The sequence below is a fragment of the Mauremys mutica genome, chromosome 1, assembly GCF_020497125.1.
Source record: "Mauremys mutica isolate MM-2020 ecotype Southern chromosome 1, ASM2049712v1, whole genome shotgun sequence".
Lineage (NCBI taxonomy): Eukaryota > Metazoa > Chordata > Testudines > Geoemydidae > Mauremys > Mauremys mutica.
The window spans coordinates 177422235-177447010 of NC_059072.1; the positions used below are offsets into that span (position 1 = coordinate 177422235).

At 45.0% G+C, this 24776-nt stretch overlaps 1 protein-coding gene across 9 annotated transcripts in view; it reads left to right on the forward strand.

Annotated features, from left to right (window-relative positions):
* ILDR2 (immunoglobulin like domain containing receptor 2) overlaps positions 1 to 24776 on the forward strand; it is a 59521-nt gene that overhangs the window by 30451 nt on the left and 4294 nt on the right. For 6 of the 9 annotated variants that reach the window (XM_045001993.1, XM_045001992.1, XM_045001997.1 and 3 more), the window contains 4 exons: positions 2201 to 2347; positions 3137 to 3313; positions 21924 to 22040; positions 24078 to 24285. In XM_045001993.1, the coding sequence (XP_044857928.1) occupies positions 2201 to 2347; positions 3137 to 3313; positions 21924 to 22040; positions 24078 to 24285 (649 nt within the window). The remainder of the gene's footprint in view (positions 1 to 2200; positions 2348 to 3136; positions 3314 to 21923; positions 22041 to 24077; positions 24286 to 24776) is intronic. The other 3 variants (XM_045001995.1, XM_045001996.1, XM_045001999.1) reach the window with 1 other exon arrangement.

Consider the following 24776-nt stretch of genomic DNA (forward strand, 5'->3'; position numbering starts at 1 on the left):
AAAATAGATTTCTCATACACACTTTCATACACAAGAACAGCTCTAAGTACACATGAAGGGGGAATAATCTGTCCCAGACACACACATGGAAAAGAGGGTAAAGACCCCTAATGTTAGCCATAACATTAGAGCCAGCAGAGGATTCAGTGTAGTAGGAGGAGTCATTTCAACAAATATACTCAACAAGGCTTGATTCTCCAATTCCTTGCACCTTTTGTCACCATTTACACCTGTGCAAAGTGGATGTATAATGCTAGCATATTCATCAGGTAGCTTTTTATACCTGCTTTGCACAGGTTTAAGTGACAATAGAGAAAGGCAACGGCAAGGACTCCAGCCAGAGGGGTAGGGAGAGAACAGATTTAAGTGACAAAAGAGAAACACACACACACACACACACACACCTCTTATGGATTGTGAGGACTGATGTCTGATTGTGAGGACACTTAGCAACTCAGACATGGTAACCACAGTAACCTTAATGTTTATGTGAATTTGATCATATTTAGAACTGCTGTGTGAAGAAATAACAATGGCTGTATCAGGAAAAGGATTATGGCATCACACTTTTCACTGGAAAAACGCCTTGATTTGTGTCTATAATGGATCCAGCAGCGTCTTTTGCTGTTTCTTTATCCTTATTACTTAAGCAAGACCCTAACTTGGTACGCAGCAAAGACCTCCCTATAACTCCAAGGCCCCTGTGACAGGAGCACTGACTCCAAACATCCACTTGCTAGGGCTGAGTTGCAACCTATAATGTACTTAATAAATCTAGCCTCTTTTCCTGCTCCTGGAATGGCTGCAGGTAGATCCCAGTCTTCTCACATTGATTTGGTGAGTTTTTTCCCCACAGGCTTTTTTTTCCTTTATGGATTGATTGTGAAACACTGAGGGCAACTGCTGTTAGAGATTTTAAATTTGAGCTGTATTGCTGAGCTGCGATTGGTTGCCTGTGTCATATGATACTGTTTCTTTTCCGTGACTGGATGAATGTCATTCCTTTAAAAAGAATGAGGACTTGAAAAAACCCACTGTGCCTTTAAGTTTCTTAGGCTGTGGCTACACTTAGCACTCCCAGCTGAGAGCTCTCCCAGCGCTGTCCGTACTCCACCTCCCTGTGGGGAATAACGTACAGCGCTGGGAGCCGCGCTCCCAGCGCTGGGGCTTTGACCACACTGGCGCTTTGCAGCGCTGCAATTTGCAGCGCTGGAGAGGGTGTGTTTTCACACCCTGCTGCAGCGCTGCAAATTTGTAAGTGTAGCCAAGCCCTTAGAGAGGGATGGATAAGGGAGATTAGGGAATGTTAGCACATTTTTAGTCTTTTCCTTTCTGGGCCACATGAAGCTCTCCTGAGGCATCAATGGTAGAAAAATGTGGTTGCTGTCAGATTTCCTGGCTGGATGCAGCGCTGAATGTAATATTCTCCAAGTACATTCACAATAATAATTGTGTGCGTGGGCCTAGTAGTGAAGGGGCAGGCAGAGCCTTGTTTGGTTCATTTACCAGGCTATTTATAGTGTGTTTTCTGCCACCGTTTGTGTAATTAAAACTAGAATGCTGGGGTAGAGCATGCACAAACAGGGCACAAACGCAGCTGGAGAAAACAAATGTTTGTGTAACATGTTTTATGATATTTGTCTAGCTCTGTATCTAACCCCAAACTCCAAAGGGTATTCTGTCCCACAAGAACAGAGTAGGACAAGTGCCTTCATACTGCTCACCCCCCAGCACCTCCTCTGTTCAGCACAGTGAAAGGGAGCCTGTCTCCATGCTTCTCACCCTCTGTCTCCGAGATGTGACTGCAGGACATATAGATGTACTCAAGCTAGCTTTGATCTAGCTAGCTTGAATAACAGCAGTAGTGAAGCTGTGGCAGCACGGGCTAGCCACTTGAGTACGTACCCAGGGTCCTGGTTGGGCTTGTACAGCTGTGCTGCCACAGCTTCACTGCTGCTGTTCTTCAAGCTAGGTAAATGACAGCCAGCTTGAGTATTTCTACACATGTTGCAATCACACCTCTGATAGCAGTGTGGAGTGTAGGAGGGACCTATTGTCTCCTTACTTCTCACCAGGAGAGATCCTGCTCCTTCTATTAGCCCACATGCCTGTTCTCTCCCTATCCCTCCGGCTGGAGTCCTTGCCGTTGCCTTCCACAGGTGTTGTGTCCTTTGACCATTTGTTCTCATTTGGTTTCCAGAGTGGGTGTTTGTGGGCCTGGTGATCCTGGGGGCTTTCCTGTTTTTTCTCCTGGTTGGGATCTGCTGGTGCCAGTGCTGCCCACATAGCTGCTGCTGCTACGTCCGCTGCCCCTGCTGTCCAGATTCCTGCTGCTGTCCACGGGCATGTGAGTGATCTGGGACCAAAATGCCAAGCTTCCGCCCATATCCCTTTTGCTATGTGTGAGGGAAATCTGCTCATACCTTTCCCCATCCTGAGTGCCCCACTTGACTAAAGATTGCCTTTTACTAAGAATGAAGCAGCCACCCTATAGTTTAATGGTCAAATGCTCTGAGTTAATTAAGAATGTAATTCCCAGAAGTCTCCTGCCAGCGAGGTCCTGGCAACTGTGTCTGCTCCTCTAATGTCACATTCCCCATCCTGAAACAGCAGTCCTGTCAGCTGTGTTTGTTAGAAAGTGCTGTGGCTGCAGAGCAGAGAGCATTCTGGTATGGGTCTTTCCTACGTTGCAAAGCAGCTGCCTACTAGAGTCATGCAAAAGACCTGCAACAAGGCCAGGTTCCATTGCAAACCCAAACCTCAGGCCAGGTTTGCTGAGGTTCATGAGCCTTTGGAGTAAGCTTGCGTCTTGAGAGTCCCATTCTGGTCTTCAGGATGAACTGCTACAAACCCAAACAAGAAATTGAGTGGAGCCTAGATTTATGTGCTGAATGCCCTTGACTAACCATGCTTTTGAGGGCCGTCAGCAGAGAATAAGCTGCCCCTTACCATTTTTGAAACTCCTTTTAAGCTCAGAGAACTCCACTGTCTCTTGAGTTCCATTCATAACACACCAGATGCCTCCTGCTGGGCAGTCACCAAAATCCAAAGCAGGAGCAGCAGCAGGAGTGTTGTTTTGAAGCACCTTAGAGGGGAAGGGATGGCACTTTGTTGCTAATTATTGCTCTCTTTTCAGTGTATGAAGCGGGCAAGGCTGCAAAAGCTGGATACCCATCTGCTGTTACGTCCATCCCAGGTCCTTACTACATCCCCACTGTGCCGGGAGCTGGCGTGCCATCTCCTGTTGTGCTGATGGAGAAGTCGCATCCCCCTCCCCTAGCACCAAGTGACTCCAGCGGAGGAAGCCAAAATGGTAATCTGCACCCAGTCTCTCCTGTCAGCTTGTCAGAGCATTCTGAGTCAGCAAAGTCCTCAAAGGGAGTGGGGCTGGAGAAGGAGGGTTAGCTCCACGGAGAGAATGGTGTGATCTAAGCACAAGACTTAGAGCCTGAATTTTAATCATGAATTTTAATTATTTTAAGCAAGTCACTTTGTACCTCAGCTTCACCATCTGTAAAATGGGGGTAATTATGATCTTCTGTGATTGGGAGTTCTGTGGTTAGGGACCCTCCCCCTGGATGGACACGGACACACACAGAGCCTGCCCCTTGCCCCAGCACGTCAGAACCTGGGCTCTGTCAGTCACAGCTTCCTGGAATGACATGGTACAGAGCACAGTGACAGACATTCTGACATAGGCAAGCCATAGACCATTGTGGGCTTTAAAGATGTGGAACTTAACTTTGAAATTAGATCTGGGAGTGGACTGGTAGCAAGTTTACAATATCTGTGTGATGTGTCTACCCAACCTACTTCAGCCACCATCGAGGAACAGACATCCCTGGGGAGGAACAAAACATTTACTTAACAGGACACAGCCACATTACAGAACAATTTAGGGTGAGAAGTGGGAAAGAGCACTATTGCCATATGAAACTGCCCAGGGAATTTGGGGAGGAGGAATGTAATCATTAATTAGCAAAAGTTGAATTTTATCACAGCACCACACTGACATGACACCATTGAGAAGGCAATTAGATAATTTAAGCAGGGAATCAGGCTTTTGAAATAATCTTCCACCTCCCTTATCAGCATATTTGCTTTTTTTTTTGAACTACCAAAAAATTTATCAGAAGCAGGAAGCCTGCCAAACAGTCGTGGGGCCACTCCATGATCAAGGTGCTAAAGGAGCACTCAAGGAAGACAAGCCTGTGACATGGTCCCTCACCAAAAGTTCTTAAGCAAAATAATCCGTCATGGGATAAGAGGGAAGGTGCTCTCAGGGCTTGGCTACACTTACAAGTTGCAGCGCTGGTGGAGGCTTTCCAGCGCTGCAACAACACCCCGTCCACACTTGCAGGGCACAACCAGCGCTGCAACTCCCTGGTTGCAGCGCTGGCTGAAAACCCATCCCGGCAGGGGTATAAGGAGTGCAGCGCTGGTGATCCAGCGCTGCCCAGCAGGTGTGGACACTCACCAGCGCTTTACCTGTCCTCCAGGGAATAAGGAGGTATCCCAGAATTCCTGTTCAGCCACTCTGCACATCAGTTTGCACTCTAGCTCAGGTGACCCGCCCTGTAAATGCCCCGGGAAATTTAAAAATCTCCTTCCTGTTTGCTGCAGCCAGGTGTGGAGTGCAATCAGTTTTAATCAGTTACAGGTGACCATGCCTCCACGCGGCAAACGAGCCCCAGCATGGAGCACTGGTGAATTGCAGGACCTCATCAGTGTTTGGGGTGAGGCATCTGTTCAGGCACAGCTGCGCTCCGGCCGTAGGAATTACGATATCTTTGAGCAGATATCAAGGGCCATGCTGGATCGGGGCCATGATCGGGACGCAGTACAATGCAGGGTGAAAATTAAAGAGCTGCGGAGTGCCTATTACAAAGCCCGAGAGGGGAATCGACGATCCGGAGCTGCTCCCACGACCTGCCGTTTTTACAGGGAGATGGATGAGATACTTGGGGGTGACCCCACTGCCAATCCCAGGATAACGATGGACACTTCTGAGCAGGCTGGGGGACAGGAGGAGGAGGCGGAGGAGGCGGCGGAGGCGGAGGCGTGGGGGGGGGAGGAAACCGCGAGTGAAGCTCCTGGCATGGGGGAAGAAACCGCAGATTCCCTGGAGGCATGCAGCCAGGAGCTCTTCTCAAGCCAGGAGGAAAGCACCCAATCGCAGCAGCCAGCAGTTGCAGAAGGACAAGCAGAGGAGCGTGTTACCGGTAAGCGGCTTTTATTTTCTGGGTGAAATGTTTCTGGAGAGGAGGGGGGGTTATGGATGCATGCATGCCAGCCTCTAGATGTGGAATAGCCCGTTGATGTGGTCTATCACGTCGCGGTAATCTGCCTCAGTTATCTCAGCAAAAGCTTCATCCAGAGCGTGGGCAATATGCCTGCGCAGGTTTATAGGCAGAGCCACTGTGTCCCTTGTCCCAGTGACGGTGACGCGTCCGCGCCACTCTTCTGCCAGTGGTGGGGGGACCATTTCTGAACACAGGCAAGCCGCATAGGGTCCTGGGCGGAATCCACATTGCTCTAAAAGAGCCCCCCGCTGTTCCCTAGTGACTCGCAGTAGGGAAACATCTTCCAGGATTAAGTCCTGTGAAAAATGTTGGGAGACTCTTTAGTGAAGAGATAGGGAGATAAGATCACCCCTGCATCTGCATCTTCATTTCACTCAACCCCTCTAGCACTCCAGATTACCCGAAGCAACCAGCTCCCCTCTTACACCCAAGCCCCACTTCTCCCCATATAAGCACTGCTCACTCACCATGTCGTGGCTTCTGTAGTGTTATGCGTGTGGGTAAAAGAATGCTTAAATAAGAACTCACTCCCTCAGTGTAACAATTCATGTCTGGAGATAGTGGATACAATGCTGCCCGTGTTAAATGTTGTCATTTCTGTTTCTACAGTGACCTTGACTACTGGACTGCCCAGATGTTCAACATCACAGAGGCTTCAAAATTTGAGAAAAAATCCCCGAAAGAGCAAAGAAGACATGCTGAAAACTGTTCTTAATCAGTCTGCTCGAGAGAGTAAGGACTTGAAGGATTGGCGAGAGAAAGAAAGCAGGACACGCAAGAGAAATGCAGTGGCCAAGAGGAAAACCACGGAGCGGCTGCTAAGCATCCTGGAGCGCCAAGCGGAGTCTATAGAGTCACTCGTTGCCATGCAAGCAGAGCACTACCGTGCTACTCCCCCACCCGCCCCGTCCTTTGTGCCTTGTGCCCCAATGTCAGCTCAAACCACCTTTCCCCAGCATCCAGGTTCTTACCACCACCAGCTGCCTCCAACACCTGTATGTTCCCCAACCAGCCCTGATACCTACCACCATCACCCATCACCATGCATTCAACCCCCATCACCATGCAGTATATGAACCCTGAAGTGCAGGATTCATTAAACAGCAATCCAGACAGGGCATATGCAAACTTGTGACTGTACAGTTCACCAACCCACACCCCTGCCCTCTTGTGTTCATGAAATGTTGTGTGTCTGTCTGTCTGTCAAGGAAGTTTTTTTCTTTTCAATAAAACAATTCTTGGCTTTGAAAACAGTCTTTATTATAGCAGATAGTGAAAGATACCTTAGCCCAGTAAAGAAAGAGGCACTACAAATCATATTATTATTATGGATAATAGAATAACAGTGTAAGCAGTGCAATTCACTCCCATGCAAGGCAGCAAACATTATTGTTGGCTTTCAGCCTCAAATTCTTCCCTCAAGGCATCCCTAATCCTTGTAGCCCTGTGCTGGGCCTCTCTATTAGCCCTGCTCTCTGGCTGTGCATATTCAGCCTCCAGGACTTGAACCTCGGTGGTCCATGCCTCACTGAATGTTTCACCCTTCCCTTCACAAATATTATGGAGGGTACAGCAAGCGCATATAACCGCGGGGATGCTGCTTTCCCCCAAGTCTAGCTTCCCATACAAGCAACGCCAGCGGGCTTTTAAATGCCCAAAAGCACACTCCACAGTCATTCTGCACCGGCTCAGCCTGTAGTTGAACCGGTCCTTGCTCCTGTCAAGCTTCCCTGTATAGGGTTTCATGAGCCAAGGCAGTAACGGGTACGCGGGGTCTCCAAGGATCACAGTGGGCATTTCGACATCCCCTACTGTGATCTTCCTGTCTGGGAAAAAAGTCCCTGCCTGCATCTTCCTGAACAGGCCACTGTTCCGAAAGATGCGTGCATCATGCACCTTTCCAGGCCAGCCTGTGTAAATGTCAATGAAACGCCCGCGGTGATCCACAAGCGCCTGGAGAACCATAGAGAAATACCCCTTCCGATTAACGTACTCTGATGCCAGGTGGGGGGGGGCCAGAATAGGAATATGCGTCCCATCTATCGCCCCTCCACAGTTAGGGAAACCCATGTGTGCAAAGCCATCCACAATGTCCTGCACGCTCCCCAGAGTCACGGTCTTTCTTAGCAGGATGCGATTAATTGCCTTGCAAACTTGCATCAAAACGATTCCCACGGTCGACTTTCCCACACCAAACTGGTTCCCGACCGACCGGTAGCTGTCTGGAGTTGCCAGCTTCCAGATTGCAATAGCCACTCGCTTTTCCACCGTCAGGGCAGCTCTCAATCTTGTGTCCTTGCGCCGCAGAGTGGGGGCGAGCTCAGCACACAGTCCCATGAAAGTGGCTTTTCTCATACGAAAGTTCTGCAGCCACTGCTCATCATCCCAGACTTCCATGACGATGTGATCCCACCACTCAGTGCTTGTTTCCCGAGCCCAAAAGCGGCGTTCAACGGTGCTGAGCATTTCCGTAAATGCCGCAAGCACTTTAGTGTCACACGCGGCAGGCAAATCCATATTGATATCATCGTCGGAATCCTCACTGTCACTTTGGAGCTGAAGGAATAGCTGGACTGCCAAACGTGTTGTGCTGGTGACACTCATCAGCAGAGTCCTCAGCAGATCGGGCTCCATTTGCCACAGAAATCGCGATTCACACAGAGAGTAACAGAAAGACACTCACAATGGCGCCAAACGCTGCTGGAAAGAGTGAATGCTGGGATGTGAAGCGATGCACCACGGGGCGCTGGCAAACAGGAAGCGGAATGACCCGCACACTTCCTTCCCCTTCCCACAATACTCAGCGCCAAAACGGCGCCAAAACGGGACGAGGTGCTCTGTGGGATAGCTGCCCACAATGCACCTCTCAATACAGCGCTGGAAAGTGCTGCAAGTGTGGCCACACTGCAGCGCTGGTAGCTGTCAGTGTGGCCACACTCCAGCGCTGGCCCTTCCACAGCTGCATGACCAGCGCTGTAACTCCCAGCGCTGCAACTTGTAAGTGTAGCCAAGCCCTCATGGATCAGTAACTGGTTAAAAGATAGGAAGCAAACAGTAGGAATAAATGGTCAATTTTCACAGTGGAGAAAGGTAAATAGCAAGTTCCTGCAATGATCAATACTGGGACCAGTGCTATTAAACATATTCCAAAGTGGTCTGGAAAAAGGGGTAAACAGGTTACATAGTTTGCAGATGATACAAAATTACTCAAACTAGTTAAATCCAAAGTTGACTCAAAGAGTTACAAAGGGAATTTCACAAAATTGGGTGACTTGGCAAGAAAATGGCAGATGAAAGCCAATGTTGATAAATGCAATGTAATGCACATTGGGAAATATAATCCTAACTATACAAACTAACTGTTACCACTCAAGAAAGAGATCTTAGAGTCATTGTGGGTAGTTCTCTGAAAACATCTGCTCAATGTGCAGCGGCAGCGAAAAAGCTAACAGGATGTTAGGAACCATTAGGAAAGGAATAGATAATAAGACAGAAAATATCATAATGCCACTATATAAATCCATGGTACAGCCACACTGAATACAGTGTGCAGTTTGAGTCACTCCATTTTGAAAAAGATACATTAGAACTGGAAAAGATGCAAAGAAGGGCAACAAAAATGATTAGGAGTATGGAACAGCTGCCATATGAAGAGAGATTTAAAAGATAGTGACTTCAGCTTAAAAAAGGCAACCAAGGGTGGGGGGGAGAATATGACAGAAATCTATAAAATAATGAATGGTGTAGAGAAAGTGAATACAAAAGTGCTATTGACCCCTTCACATAATATAAGAACCAGGAGTCACCCAATGAAATTAATAGGCAGTGGGTTTAAAACAAACATAAGGAAGTGCTTCTTCATGCAATCCACAGTGAACGTGTGGATCTTGTTGCCAGGAGATTTTGTGAAGGCCAAAGGTATAACTGGGTTAAAAAAATAATTGGATAGGTTCATGGAGGATAGGTCCATCAACGGCTATTAGCCAAGATGTTCAGGGACACAACCCCATGCTCTGGATGTCCCTAAATCTCTGAATGCCAGAAGTTGTGACTGGACGATATGGACCATAGGTCAGACCCATTCTTATGTTCAGCTTCAACAATCTGTATATTTCTTCACTCTTCCACTGAAATCAGAATAGGTGAACTAATGAGCTGGTGGAACAAACTTTCATCATCAAAGGAAAGATCTGGAACAGAGTGTTTAGAAATAGGAAATAAACCAGCCATTGACCCAAAGCAGAAACATATCCAATGAAAAAATCATCTTCAGAATATGTTGGACTCCAGCCCAGTGCTTAATATTATTTTTTTGTAAAATATCACTGCACATAGAATGCAGCACTGGACGTTGACTGTGGACTTGGGCACATCAGGGGATTATTGAATAGTTAGGAAGCATAGCCTCCCCCCAAAAAGTCAATGCGTGCTTTCAATAATTTCACTGCACGTCACTGTCAGAGCACCTGGTTTCAGGCCTTGTTCCAGGCTCTTCAACAGAATTAGGGATATGCTGCTTGAGATCCCAGCTCATTAGCACAATACAAGTGTAAATTAAAATTTATGACTCAGGTACAATTTAAAGCTGAGTGGAAAGGCTCTTTACTTGCCAAGACCCCAGTTTATATAGACTTTGCACTTATAAAATAATAAAAAGACAGTTGAGGATCTTAAAAAGCTTTCTTATTTATATTACTATAGCCCCAGTCATAGTCCAGGACACCATTGTGCTAGGTGCTGTACAAACTCAGGACAAAAAGATGGTCCCTGTCCCAAACAGCCTAGATGTTTAGAAAACATTAATCATGAGATCCCTGCAAGGTGAGTTAATATGATTATCCCCATTTTATAGATGAGAAAGCTGAGGCCTAGAGAGATTAAGTGACTTACCCAGTGTCACACAGTGAGCCAGAGACAGAGCCAGGAATAGAACCAAAGTCAGGATCCCCAGTTTGCCATTCTGAGTAGGGGGAACAGAGCCCTAAACTCAAGGCTTAACAGGCAAGTAAACAATAAATAGACTTTTGGCTGTTCCGTTCGTATTTGTAGTTTTTAAGGCAATGTGTCCATTTTAAACTGAGTTGTTACTAGTGAGGCTCTAGCATGGTTTTCCTGACCAAGGAGGTCAAGGATTTTTTTTGTCCAAGAGGTGTATTACAGACCTTGTGGAGTGGGAGGTGTCTGGGATGTGGGGAGGGAAGATGGGCAGTCATTTCATTTGCAAACACAGTGCTCAGAAAAAGCAATCCTTCTCCATTCTGGTGAGAGAAACACTGCAAGATCTTTAGGAGCACAGTCTAAACTTGTAGCTAGTATGGTTCAGCTGCCAGTGTGGAAATGGTCTTTTAGATGGCTCAAAAAGCAGTGCCCCAAGGGACATAGTTAACACATAAGAACACATTAGCAGTTCATGAGGATGGAGTACAGTCTAACGGTTAGGAAGGGCTCTGTTTCCACTGATTTGGCATGTGATCTTGGACAAGTTTCTTAACTTCTCTGTGCCTTAGTTTCCCTATCTGTAAAACAGGAATAAAAATATTTACTCCACTGTTAAAAAGGCCCTGGCAATCTTCAGATGAAGAAAACAAGTGTGAAGTACTAGTATTTTGGGACCATACAGAGGCATAATAAAAAGGTTCAGTAAGTGGAGCATTTTGCATTGTTGTAATAAGATCTGATAAGTCAAACCACAGACACTAGGCTTCACCTGTAATAGAAAATATTTTCCATGCACTTACCACCATCGTCTTAACAGACATAATGCCAGTATTAGTTCCTAGATGCTTCCAGAATTAGCCAGGAAATTAGTTTTCCTTTTGATACACAGCAGCAATAGCAAGCCAAGCATGAAGTTTATAAGCCTAACTAATTTTCTGTCAGTTCCAGGAGCTATAGATGTAACCCAAATAGATATCTGGCACAACCTCAAGATGAATAATGGCTCAAGGGACTGGAATGTGAGATGGAGCCTGTAAACCACCGGTTCAAATTTCACAAAGGTTGCTATGGACTCAAAGTCATTCCCACTTGATGGTTGTTCAGTGGCCTATGTAAAACAAGGTGTGGGGGTGTCATGCTGTCTGGAGTGGCTCACAACTGTGAGTGGTTCAGTGAGGGCAGACATCCCAAACTGGTGGTAAGTGCTATAATTAGACTTCACACAGAGGTGAAAGTAAGCCGGTACGGCCCGGTATGGAGTACTGGTAAAAAATGGTGCAGTAGTGTACCGGCAAATAAGTGGAGCATTCAGTACTGGCTTACTTTCACCTCTTTTGGCTGCATAACAAAAAGTTCAAACTCAAAGCTAATAAAAGCTTGGAAAGGGAAAACTCACTGTCACATTTGTTTGTTGTTTCTCTCCCTCTCCTCCTCCAGCCAGGCTGCCCGATGTGGCTAGGCTCCGCATTCCCCCGACCCTCCCACTCAGCATGGACTGCAGGGGCTCCCCTCTAGCTTGTAGCAGGGAGGAGGGGGACTGGCTGAGGCAGAAGCCTCCTCAGGTAGCCTGCTGCCCGCATAAGAACAATTTAAATTTAGCTGTTCTTCAGTAATATAGATCGCCTCATCCAGGGGGCAGAAAAGAACTGGCTCAGCTTTGGTCACCCCCTCCCCCAACAACTGAGAGTGAAATTAACAAGGATGCCAGAAATAGCCCCGAATCCCGCGGTTCAGATCCGGGAGTGAACAGCTAAGTTTAAACTGTTCTTATGCAGGCAGCAGGCTACCTGGGGAGGCTTCTCCCTCAGCCAGTCTCCCTGCTACAAGCTAGAGGGGAGCCATTGCAGCTCCTGCTGAGTGCGGGGGTCGGGGGAACACGGAGCCTAGCCATGTCGGGCAGCCTGGCTGGAGGAGGAGGAGGGAGGACAAGGAGAAAAATGTGACAGTGAGTTTTCAGTTTTTCAGGCTTATTCCAATAGTAAAGTTTTATTACAGACAGTACTGGTAGTAGTAATAGTAGCTTTATTTTCTATATCTAAGTCATGCAATGGGAGGGATCCATGAAGTATGTAGGAGAGGTGGGTTGCTTGTGTTTGGACTGTACGGGTAAGAAATGTAACTTACTTCCACCCCTGGCCCCGCCCCTTCCATCTGATGCCCCACCCCTTCGGAGGAGAGGGGGAGAGACAGAGTGGGACCCGTACCGGTAAGAGCTGTATTTTACTTTCATCCCTGATTTCACCAAACCAGTAACAAATGTGAACTTCTGGATCACTCTAACACAGCATTTCCCAAACTGTGTTCCACGGAACACTGGTGTTCTGCAGGATGTGAATAGGTGTTCCGTGAAAGAATCGTAATTTTAAAAAAGGGTCTTTAAATTTTTTTTTAATTTTTAATTTCGCATATTTGAAGTGTAGTTTACAACTCTTTTTGAATGACTATAATTTAACGTAAAACTCTTTTTTCCAGTTATTGATAGATCTCGTATTGAGTATCATGGCGTAAATTGAACGCGGCACACAGGCATGTTGACGTCTACCCCTTTTGGGCACGTTTCAGTTAGTGACGTCGTACCCCTTCCGCTCAAGGCTGCGCAAACTGCAGCGGTACGCACACACCATTCTCTTTACACCATGTTGAATATAAAATATTCACGCAACACGTTCAAACCTGTGGGTCTTTACCGTGTGTGCGATAAGCACAACTAAACTAGCTTCGCTCGAAACAATATAAATATTTGTGACCAACAAAATTTGACAAAAATCAGTATTTCTAAATATTGTTACTAAACCTAATCGCCATTTGTGGCTAAAAGAAGGAACTTTGAAACGAAAAGCAAGTTCTTCTGGTACTCCGACTGTGGCTGAAATAAACGAGCAAGATATTGTGACACTTCAAGGTGAGGATGAACAATCGCAGTCTTTTGTTGCTGAAAAATCTGTTAGTACTAGTGAGTTATCCAAGGTGAAAGAATTTCCACCGAAGTATATCAAAAAAGAAAAAGAAGCAGGTGTTAAAAGACCGAAACGAAAGTATGATGAAAGTTATTTGTCTTTCGGTTTTACGTGTGTTGGAAATAAAGATGTTCCTCATGCACAGTGCGTCATGTGCAACAAAATACTAGCAAACAGTTTATTGGCTCCTGCTAAACTTTGTAGGCATTTGGAAACCAAGCATGCTGAATACAAATACAAAGATATAAGTTTTTTCAAGAGGCAGCATGACTCACTTGGAAATTGTAAACTTTCGATGATTAAAATTGCGAAACAGATAATGAAAGTGCAACAAAGGCATCTTATTGAGTAAGTTACTGTATAGTACTTGCCTGAGATGCTCACACTATTGGAGAAACGCTTATCAAGCCTTCTGCGAAAGATATTGTAACGTGCATATTGAGCAAGCAGTCTGGTAAAAAAATTGATGCTGTACAGTTGTCAAATAATACTGTTGCACGCCGTATTAAAGATCTTGCTGATGACATAGAAAAAGAGCTAGTTTGCCAACTGAAAACACTGCTCTACAGCCAAAATGCTTCTGACATAAATGTAGTCAAACTTTACTAATTCTGGGTCACTGAGAACGAAAATGATGCTTAAAATTGTTGATTGGCTCTAGTTTTCAAGTTATGCTATTGGGTCAGTATATAGACCCTTGACTTGGGAATAGTGGAGGATAAGTGCGTTATAAAGGGAAGGGATCTCAATTTAAACCAGAAATGACTAAAATACATCTTTGACTGGATCTATGAATAAATCTATGACTGGGTTTGGACAGTACTTGCTTTTTAGGCAAAACAATGAATGATGCAATCTGAAGCTGGTATTGCGTCATACATGATATGAATTGCATCATGTTATTCCTAGAAGTCATGGATGATGCAATCATAACGAAGCTTACATCACTCTGCTGAACAAATTGCCCTATATCAGCTCTAGAAATCATACAGTGTCGTGCTCTCTTATTTGTCAGTGTTTGATTTTGCAAAGGGACACATTTCTGTTTAGCCAAAGTGAGCAGAGATGCCTCGTACTTGTGTGAACAGTGCAGATAACTTCTGCTATGTTTGTGGTGAAGTGACTTTTGCATCACAAAAGCGCAGTATAACCACTATGGTTAAGAAAGGCTATCACCTTTATTTTGGCTGCAAAATTGGAGATCAGGACAAGAGGTGGGCCCCACACATATGCTACAACACTTGTGCAACAAATCTTCGCCAGTGGTTGAACAGGAAAAGGAAATAATGCCTTTTGTAGTGCCAATGATTTGGAGAGAGCCAACAGATCATACCAGCAATTGTTACTTTTGCATGGTGCCTCCAGTTGGGAAAGGTGTGTCAAAGAAGAAAAAGTGGACTGTGCATTATCCAAACATTCCATCAGCTATACGCCCAGTACCCCACGGAGAAGTACTGCCGGTTCCTGATGCACCAGTATCATTCTCACTTGAGTCAGACGAGGAAGAGGAAGAGAATGAAACTTCTGGTCCTGAACCATCAATGTCACAGGACCCACATTTTCTCCCATCCTCCTCCTCTGAACCACACCTCATAACACAAGGTGAACTGAATGACCTTGTCAGGGATTTGGAACTACCCAAGAGTAAGGCAGAGCTGTTGGGCTCCAGACTACAGCAGTGGAATCTCCTGGCAGGTGATGTTAGTGTTTCCATGTTCCGTGACCGTCAAAAGGATCTTGTCCCATTCTTCTTCATGGAAGGTGATCTTGTAGCCTGCAACAACATCAATGGTGTGATGGCAGCCCTCAACATCGTTCACGATCCAGATGAGTGGAGACTGTTAATTGATTCATCGAAGACGAGTCTTAAAGCTGTTTTACTGCATAATGGCAATGTTTTGCCATCAATTCCAGTTGGTCATGCAGTCCATATGAAGGAAACCTATGACAACATGAAACAACTTTTGAGGTGCATAAACTATGACCAACATCAGTGGCAGCTTTGTGGCGATTTGAAGGTTGTTGCTCTCTTGCTTGGTCTGCAGACTGGATACACAAAGTACTGCTGTTTTCTCTGCGAATGGGATAGTCGTGCAAGAGATTCCCACTACATCAGGAAAGATTGGCCACTCCGACAGTCATTGGAGCCTGGGAGGAAAAGTGTTCAGCATCCACCACTTGTTGAATCAAGGAAGATTTTGTTACCACCCTTACACATCAAGCTGTGTCTGATAAAGAACTTTGTCAAGGCCATTGACAAAACACAAGCAGCTTTCAGATACCTCCGTGGAAAATTTCCAAGGTTAAGTGAAGCTAAGATAAAGGAAGGTGTCTTTGTTGGTCCTCAGATTCGTGAACTTCTTCGAGATGATGCATTTGACCATGCACAGCGTGGCAAGGAAAAGACGGCATGGAAAGCCTTCCAGTTAGTGGCAATAAATTTTCTCGGAAACAACAAGGCAGACAACTACAGGTTGTTGGTGGAAAACCTCCTCAAGGTATACAAAAGCCTTGGTTGCAACATGTCACTAAAGATACATTTTTTGCACTCTCATCTAGATTTTTTTCCACCGAACTGCGGAGCAGTGAGCAACGAGCACGGCAAGCAATTTCACCAGGACATTGCAACAATGGAGAAACACTATCAGGGCAAATGGAGCCCATCAATGCTTGCAGACTATTGCTGGACAGTGACAAGAGATGCTCCATTTAATGAATACAAGAGACAAGCCAAGAAGCGCCGAGTAGACACTGAATAGGACTAAACTATGTACATAATAGTTTTTTGCCTTTTGTTTCATAATACATTTTATTTATATAACCCTTTTGCTGATTTTTAAAGTGTTACATAAACAGGACAGGTGAAATATTATCATGTAAAGCAACCATAAACACATGAAAAGACCTAGATTTACAATTTATGATTAAAACTCTACTATCTACACAATATACATAGACATAAAATGTAAAAACTTAAATATCTTAGAAACAGTAGCCAATCAGTTGTTTTAATTGTCATATTTGAATTCAGCACATCAAAATACATAATAAATAGCACATTTTATCTCTGAAGCAGACGACTTCTCAAAAATTGTAGACCAGTGAAATTTGCCATGAGTGTTCATTGCAGCTAGATGAGTCCACTGACGTTTCAGGACTTGCTGTGCTACTAGTATTTGTCCGATATAGGTTTAGTAATATTATTGACGAGGACCTGCTCTTATGTGAATCTCTGCAAAGCAACACGACTGGAGAAGAAATATTCAACTGCATCAACAATTTTATCAGAAAGCATGAAATTAGTTGGGGAAAATGTATTGCTGTATGTACTGACGGTGCTCGGGCAATGATCGGGAAGATGAAGGGAGCTATAATGCGAATCATAAGTGTGGCACCAGAAAGCACTAAGAGCCATTGTGTTCTACACAGACAAGCACTTGCAGTTAAAAAAATACCAGCATATCTGAAAATTGTGCTTCATGAAGCAGTACAAAGTATCAATTTTGTCAAATCTTGACCATTTCAATCCAGGTTATTTAAAATTTTGTGCAAGGAAGTGGGTAGTCAGCACAAAATGCTTCTTTTACATACGGAAGTGAGGTGGCTATCCAGAGGAAAAGTGCTTGTGAGGCTTTTTGAGCTTTGTAGTGAACTACTGGTATTCTTCACTTCAGGTAATTCAGGATGAAACTTTAATGACTGTCTGACAAATTCCTCGTGGCTAATGAGACTTGCGTATCTTGCAGATATTTTTGCAAAATTAAATGAAATTAATCTGTCGCTGCAAGGAAAGAATATGACCATTTTTACTACAATGGATAAAATTTCGTCATTAAAAAAGAAACTGGAATTCTGAGCATCTTCTGTAGAATAGAATAACTTTGACTGCTTCCCTACAGTACATGAATTTCTAACTGAAGTAAATTCTACAGTCCATGGAGAAGTTTCCAGCACCATTTTACAGCACTTATTTGACTTGCAGGCCTCTTTGTTAGAATATTTTCCTACAACTACTGATAATGCTTGGGTTCAAAATCCGTTTGTAATTACAGCCAAACCAGTTGGCTTTACTGCGCACGATTATGAAAGCCTAATTGACTTAATTTCTGACTCTGATTTGAAACAAAAGTTTAAGGATCTTCCACTGAATAATTTATGGAGTAGCCTAATAGAAGAGTACCCTAATGTGGCTAAATGTGCAGATTGAGTGCTCCTTCCTTTTGCTACAACTTATTTGTGTGAGACGGGATTTTCGTATTATACTGCAACAAAAACCAAATATAGGAATAGACTTGATGCTGCACCTAACATGAGGATTCAACTTTCCAGCATTATTCCTAATATTAAGTGAATTTGTGATAGAAAAACACAGAAACATCAATCCCATTAAATCCAAATTTGTATTTCTGTTTATAAAATAGATTTTCCTAGTAAAAATGTAATTTGTTTGGTGTTTGTGTATATATAAAAACAGGTTTTTTTTTAAGTAGGACACTGTTTTTAATTTTGACTGTTGCACTTGATTTTTATACTACTTTATACGCGCTTTCCCGTTAGAAATTTAGTTCAAGTTATTTTAAATTTGTATTTTTGCTTTGTTTTATAAAATAAAATATATTTGAGCATAAATAATGCAATTTTTTATTTGAGAACCAAATGACTACAAAATAATATTATGAGTGTTCCGTAATAGGCTAAAAAATATTCCATGGCCAAAAAAGTTTGGGAAATGCTGTTCTAACAGTCTTACCAGGGGTGGCTCCAGGCACCAGCACGCCAAGCGCGTGCCTGGGGCGGCAAGCCACGGGGGGTGCTCTGCTGGTCGCCGCAAGGGCGGCAGGTAGGTTGCCTTCGGCGGCATGCCTGCGGAGGGTCCGCTGGTCCCGCAGCTTCGGCAGACCTCCCGCAGGCGTGCCGCCGAATCCGCGGGACTGGGGACCTCTCGTAGGCAAGCCGCCGAAGGCAGCCTGCCTGCCATGCTTGGGGTGGCAAAATACCCAGAGCCGCCCCTGAGTCTTACCATTGAGTCACAGACAATCCCCTTAGACTCTCCAGTCTATCTTGCCACCCAGACAAACTGGACGTAGTGATAAGTGGTCACTTACACAAAAAGTCACACCACATTTAGGTTGCTTCCAGTCCCATGAGACCAGTCACTTACACCAGATCAATTGGAAATCTAGATCCTAGACCAAAGACAATGCCTGTAGTCAATCGTCTAATAAACTATCAAAAGGTTTATTAACTAGAACAAAGGAATAAGAGAGTTATTTACAGGTTAAAGCAAGCAAACATACACACACCAATGAAAAAAAACAGGAGTACTTGTGGCACCTTAAAGACTAACAAATTTATTGTAGCATGAGCTTTCGTGAGCTAAAGCTCACTTCTTCGGATGCATAGAATGGAACACACAGACAGGAGATATTTATACATACAGAGAACATGAAAAGGTGGAAGTATGCATACCAACAGGCAGAGTCTAATCAATTGAGATGAGCTATGACACACCAATGAGTTACCATATAAATCCTAAGAGTGACAGAGTTGTAGTGATCTGGACCTGCCTGAACTGTCTTTCAGGGCAGACCCAAGGGGCAACCCCTGAGGATATCTGGCTGCAGTTTAGAATCTCTGGCCCTTCAGAGTTTCAAACAGCCAACAGGTGCAGTTTCTTCCTGTCAGTGATTTTTATTCCCTTCCCCCATAGTTCAAGATGATTGAATGAGTCCAAGTGCACCTCTCCTCTTCATGGGAGGGGTAGGAGGGCAATCAACAAAATCTTTTGTCCTCTGATGTCCCACAATGGTTTGTCTGGTGTCTATGGGCCTCCTTCTGTTGAGCAGGAGATAACACTTCCTGTGGCAAACTAGTATTTCACACTTGGTAATGTTTCTCTCCTGACTCTGAGGGCTTGAAGTTCAGAGCAAACACTTCTACAGTTACAGAGCAAACGTGTAAATATCACCTTATAACATGGGATATAGCTATTATCAATGAGATTAATGCACGCAGCAACATACAAGCATTTCATAGAGTCTAAACACTAAATATCTTCCTAGAATACCTGTTTTGAGCAAAACTAACATACAGGTGACCTGGTCAGGTCTCCAGTTACGAGGTTGTCAGTTCTGAGCTAATGCCTGTAGCCTGGGCAAGAGGTGGCATCTGGCCTGCCAGCGTGACGGGGGTTAATCCAATTCCTAGTAGATACCGGAGTGCTGGAACAATTTTTATAATGGGGTTGCTGCTGATGGAAACCATGTATTTGGAATTACTACTGGAAGCCAGGGGTGCAGCAGCATCCCCAGCACCCCTAGTTCCAGCACTACTGAGTACATATGTCAGAAAAAATATCCATAATTGGCACTTCCGTTGGCCGTGGCCAGGCTAGAGTTCAGGCACACTGGCAAGGCAGAGCGGGAAGTGCGGGACTGCTGTACTTGCTCTGTCAGCGCAGTGGAAGAATTTAGTTTCCAGATTTGCCAATCCAGCACCTTTCACTGGCACAAAAATCACGTATAGAGATATAATGTAATAAGCTTTGTAGAGAAGGGATAGTACCTCTGTGTGATCTGTACATTTGCTGGGCTTATATGCACATAATTTTAACAATAACAAAGCACAATGGAAGAACAAAATTGTAGACTTCCATCAGCTGAGCTATTTAAGAGTGTTTTTTTAAAGGTAGACAAACTGCAGACACTATTCTAATAGCACCAGACTATATCTTATGCATCTAATTGTCTTTACTAAGTACACATACACAATGTCATAGTTTAATAGGGTTATTTACCTTACAAATATACAGTAACATACAATAAAGCACTTTCACACCAAAGTACTTCACAAACTAATTATAGGAACTGATTTACCCACAGCTGAAATGCAGCCATCTCTGGAGTGGAGCACAGCAGCACTGCACAGCAGTTTAGGACAGAAGGTGACTCAGGACTTGTCTACACGGCAAGTTACTGTGCAGCAAGCCAGGGTATAAATCTGCAGTGCACCAGCCTGCCACATAGTAACTCGCCACATGGACACAGCTACAGTGCAGTGAATATCTTCAAGCAGCAGTATGCTAAGCTGCACTGCAGGAGTTTCATGTGCTGTAGCCGTATCCATGTGGCAGGTTACTGCATGGCAAGCTTGTGCGCTGTAGATTCACAACCTGGCTTGCTGCACAGTAACGGCCTGTGTAGACAAGCCCTTATAGTCTAACCAGTGCACACCATGCAACGTAACATGGAATCTGTTAGTCACTACCGTATCAGGATGTGGAATAAATCTTTGAGAGAATCTTCCAGCACAAAACACCAACCAATGTTATTGAAAACCACAGTATCAGATAAGTGTACAAGCAATGTCTGGTGCATGCACAAATATGAGCAAGCATATTAAATCCAAACAAAATGGATTGGTTGGTTTCAAGTTCTAGATGATTTAAGAGTTCCCAGCTGGATTTCTTTGCTTGTTTCCCTGAGCAACTTTCTCCTAGTGGGGTGAGTTTGGGTGTTAGATTGTTAGTCACATTTTGCAGGCAGACCAGTTCTGGGATAGCATGAGACTGGGACCTTTGCTTAACCCTCTCTGGTAAATACTTTAGTTTCTTCAAAGACCTGCGTTTTGTAATTCTCTGTTTGCAGAGTATGGGCCACATTGGCATAGGCCCTTTTGTGGGCTATAGGATAGGGAGAGGAAATGCACAAAGAGCCTTCCACACAGTGTACCCTATGCAAGAGCCCCTCATAATTACAGTCCCTGTGGCTCCAGGCACGTATAGCAAGCATAGAGGAAGCAAGAGCATGGAGCTGTCCAGGCACACAGATGGGGAAGTATGCCATATGCCACGAAGGAGTATAGCACTCCCCTGGCAGGTGGGATAACTTACTAGTTATGACTGAGCCCTACATTTTGTATAAAATATGGTATGTACAGACTGCAGCAGCCTGCAGTTTTGCAGGTACCTTATAGAACAGATGGGATCTCTTTTAAGATTCTGCCATTGGCTCACCAATACATTCAGTATAAACGTCAGAATTTTATTATTTACTTTTAAGGCACTTAAATCTGAAGACACTTAATGGGCTTCCCTCTATATTCACTGGAACTTCTGATACGCCATGGAATATACTCTTCACCACATCCAAGCTGAGCTCAGGTGGAGTAGGGGAGTGGGAGAGTGCAGCGGGCCAGTTGCAGCTCCCTGATTCTCCGCCACCTGGCTTCAGTGCAAGATAGTGCAGCTTAGGAGCTTATGCCACTGGCCCTTCTGCTAGTAGAGGGCCAGGCATAGCAGGATTCCACTCTGCCATGCCTCCTCTCACCCCATTGCTGCCCTGACAAATCCTTTCCTGAGGGTTTGAAATGGGGGGTGTTCTCTAATGTTGACAAGGGTGTTACTTTACCCTTTGCCAGTTCCTGTGTGGGGTAGATTCACCCTGTCACAATGACACTACATCAGTGTATTTTGTTGTATGTAGTGGTCTCTTCCAAACCCATTTTGCTATTGCTGCAAACTTTACAAACAACGTAGTTGTTCAACCTCATATCATGTTGCTCTTGAATGTTACCTGAAGCAAAGACAAAATGACCAATCCACAGGCTTTGGGAGTTGTAGGCCACCTGCCTGATGATGTGGGCTCAACTAGCTACAGAATTTGTGTATACCAAAAGCCACTTCTTGGTTTGAAAGTGCTGTCCTCTGAATGTTTTCTTCTCCCAGCAGTGCGCAAAGGGTACAGGATCCAGGCCGACAAGGAGAGGGACTCCATGAAGGTGTTGTACTACGTCGAGAAAGAACTGGCACAATTTGACCCAGCCAGGAGGATGCGAGAGCGATGTGAGAAACAGGCATTGTATGACCCTTCCCAGAGGGGCCTGGACTAGATGACCTTTCGAGGTCCCTTCCAGTCCTATGATTCTATGATGAAAAGTCTGGAAATTCATAGTGAAGGTTCCACAAACAAATTGAACTTAGACCCTATGGCCTAGCTTTTCAAGAATGCCTGATGCCTAGTGTTAGGCTCAGAACATAAATAGGCACCAAAATATGTGGCACATGTTTTTTAAAGATGCGGCTAATCTACCAGCTCTCACTTAAGTCAGTAGGAGCCGTTGGATGTTCAACTCTTTTAAAAATCATCCCTGTTTATGTAGGAACATAAATAAGGAGTTAGGACCCTAACTTTTGACACCCATGTTTGAAAATCTAGGCCCACATTCCTGCCTTCTCTGTCATATAGCTATGGTATAACTGTGGGTGTATGAGACAATGTGGTGTCTGTATACTTTTAGGAGGAAATGTGGGTCTGTAATAAGTCTCTAAAGGTATATGTTATGTTATTGGTATAACAGCCCCAATATGCTTTGGGGGATGGAGAGGTAGTTTGTATTGGCCACCTCAGTGAAATGGTGGATCTGAAACAGTACGGTTGTTTCTTGCATTTACCAGGAGAAGAGTTGTCAGGGATTCTAGCTGTCAATGTGTGGGCAGTTACAGTAGAGGAAGGTTTGTGACACTGGGCAATATGGGATGGGTCAGAGGCACTTTGTCGATTGGTATTTACAGTCTAGGGGGTGCGGGATAGAGTTCACACAGGCAGTGTGGAAGAGGTATCATGGCATGGCAGTACACTGACTGGGAGTCAAGGGGCTGGCGGACATGTATAGAGGATATCAGTCTGTGGTGCTGGCAGACATCAAGGCAGAGTTCCTCTGAGTGGCCTCCACTGACTTCTAGGACACCTTCTTGAAGTGGTGGGAGCTGTGCAGGGTTCTCTTCTCCATAAGGATTCCTCATTTTGACCCTAAAACCTGCACACCCATCCCTGTTTTTTCATTCCTTGTACCTCTTTATCTGTGGGTTCTCTGGCCCCTCCCTCATCTGAAGGGCTGGGCCTTTCATTGTTTTGCTGGGCTCTACCCATCAAGCCAGGGTTCACATAGCTGGTACCTTCTGCAAGCACACTTAAAAATAAACAGACGAACAGACCTAAAAACACTGCTGGTGAAGAAGACAAGAGAGATCAAATGCCTGAGGTAGCCTAGTGACTGACTCATCCAACCCGATGATATGAGGGGTCTTGACATTCGTATGTGGTGGATACAGATCATTTTCCAAAAAACTTGTGCCCATTATCATTAGCCTGTGCATCCAATAGGTCCAACGAGTAGGTGTCTGTATAGAGATGCCTTTAGATCCTGGCAGTCACAGATGCATGAGCTCCCTCAATCAGTGACGATAAAGGTTTAGGGAATGGCATTAATCACAGCTCTGTACTGATTAGGAGAAACTAACAAATTACATGTAGTTCTAAAACAGTCATCACGGAACGCATTGCCATTTACACCCACCAGATCTACTATAAAAAGACTCTCTCCAGATTGGAACGTCTGGAATCCAGATGTCATTGTGCTTGACAGGGTAGTGATTGACAGCGATTCAGCAGACGAGAAATGGCAGGGAGCGTGCAGATCATTTTTATGAGGGGGTTGATCTTGTTTTAGTTTGGCTAGTCAGGCCAAACCCATGGCCAGCCAGTCTGACACCAGAGGAGGTGCGTGTGTGCCTAAGTGTTATGCCACACTTATACAAAACAGAACACCCATATAAGGCTGAAATTGGTCAGGGCTGCACACCAGAGGCATTCTCCAAATCTGTTGTGAGTTGAGATCTAAAATTCACCCTCCTGGGATAGGAGGGGCCCAGGCCAGCATTCTGAGAATGGGTTTGGATTCTGTTTCTGATTATTTTTAATAGAGGGAGACTCGGCTTCTGTCTGAATGTATCAGACCTAGTCCCACCATAGTCTCACTGTCCCTTCTCACACACACATCTCCTCTGCAGTATCTGTTTCTCTCCCCTGTGTCCTGGCAGATAACAACACCATCTCTGAACTCAGCTCCCTGCACGAGGACTCAAACTTCCGTCAGCCTTACCGGCAGGTGCGAAGGAAACCCCTCCCGCCTGCAGGGGACCTGGATGATGATGCGGAGTACTGGGCAGGGGTGATCAGCGGAGGTGGTGCATCAAGGACACAGGCGGTTTCTGATTACAGGGAGGAGAGGGACAGCTTTAGGCACAGGTGAGCGCAGTGCTCAGGAGACAGCTGTACCTGGCCAGGGAATGGTGAAGGAAGAAAGGTCTTATGCATCACAGCTGTCCTCACTTTCCTGCTGATTTGTTCCTGGCTGGCAGAGCAGAGGGGATACAGAATGGAGGAAGATGGAAATGGGGCCTGTCTTGGACAAAACCAGAATTGATCTGATTCCCACAGCTCTCCTTAGCCCATCCACTCAGGCAAAGCCAGACCGTCTCCCATTCCATGTCTGATAATGTGAAATATTTGATAGTCATTTATAAGGCCAAGAAACCCACACCCCACCCCTGTGTTCAGTGGGGCTCCTGGAAATGGCACCCCAGTCTCTCTAATGCATTAAGAGATACAGTGAACTCTAGCAGGAACCACACCCCAGTCTCTGTGCCATATGGTCTGCAGTGCTGGCCCAAGGGAATGGCACTCCATTCCTTAGAGCACACTAATCCACACATTCATCACCTGGGAATCTCACCCTA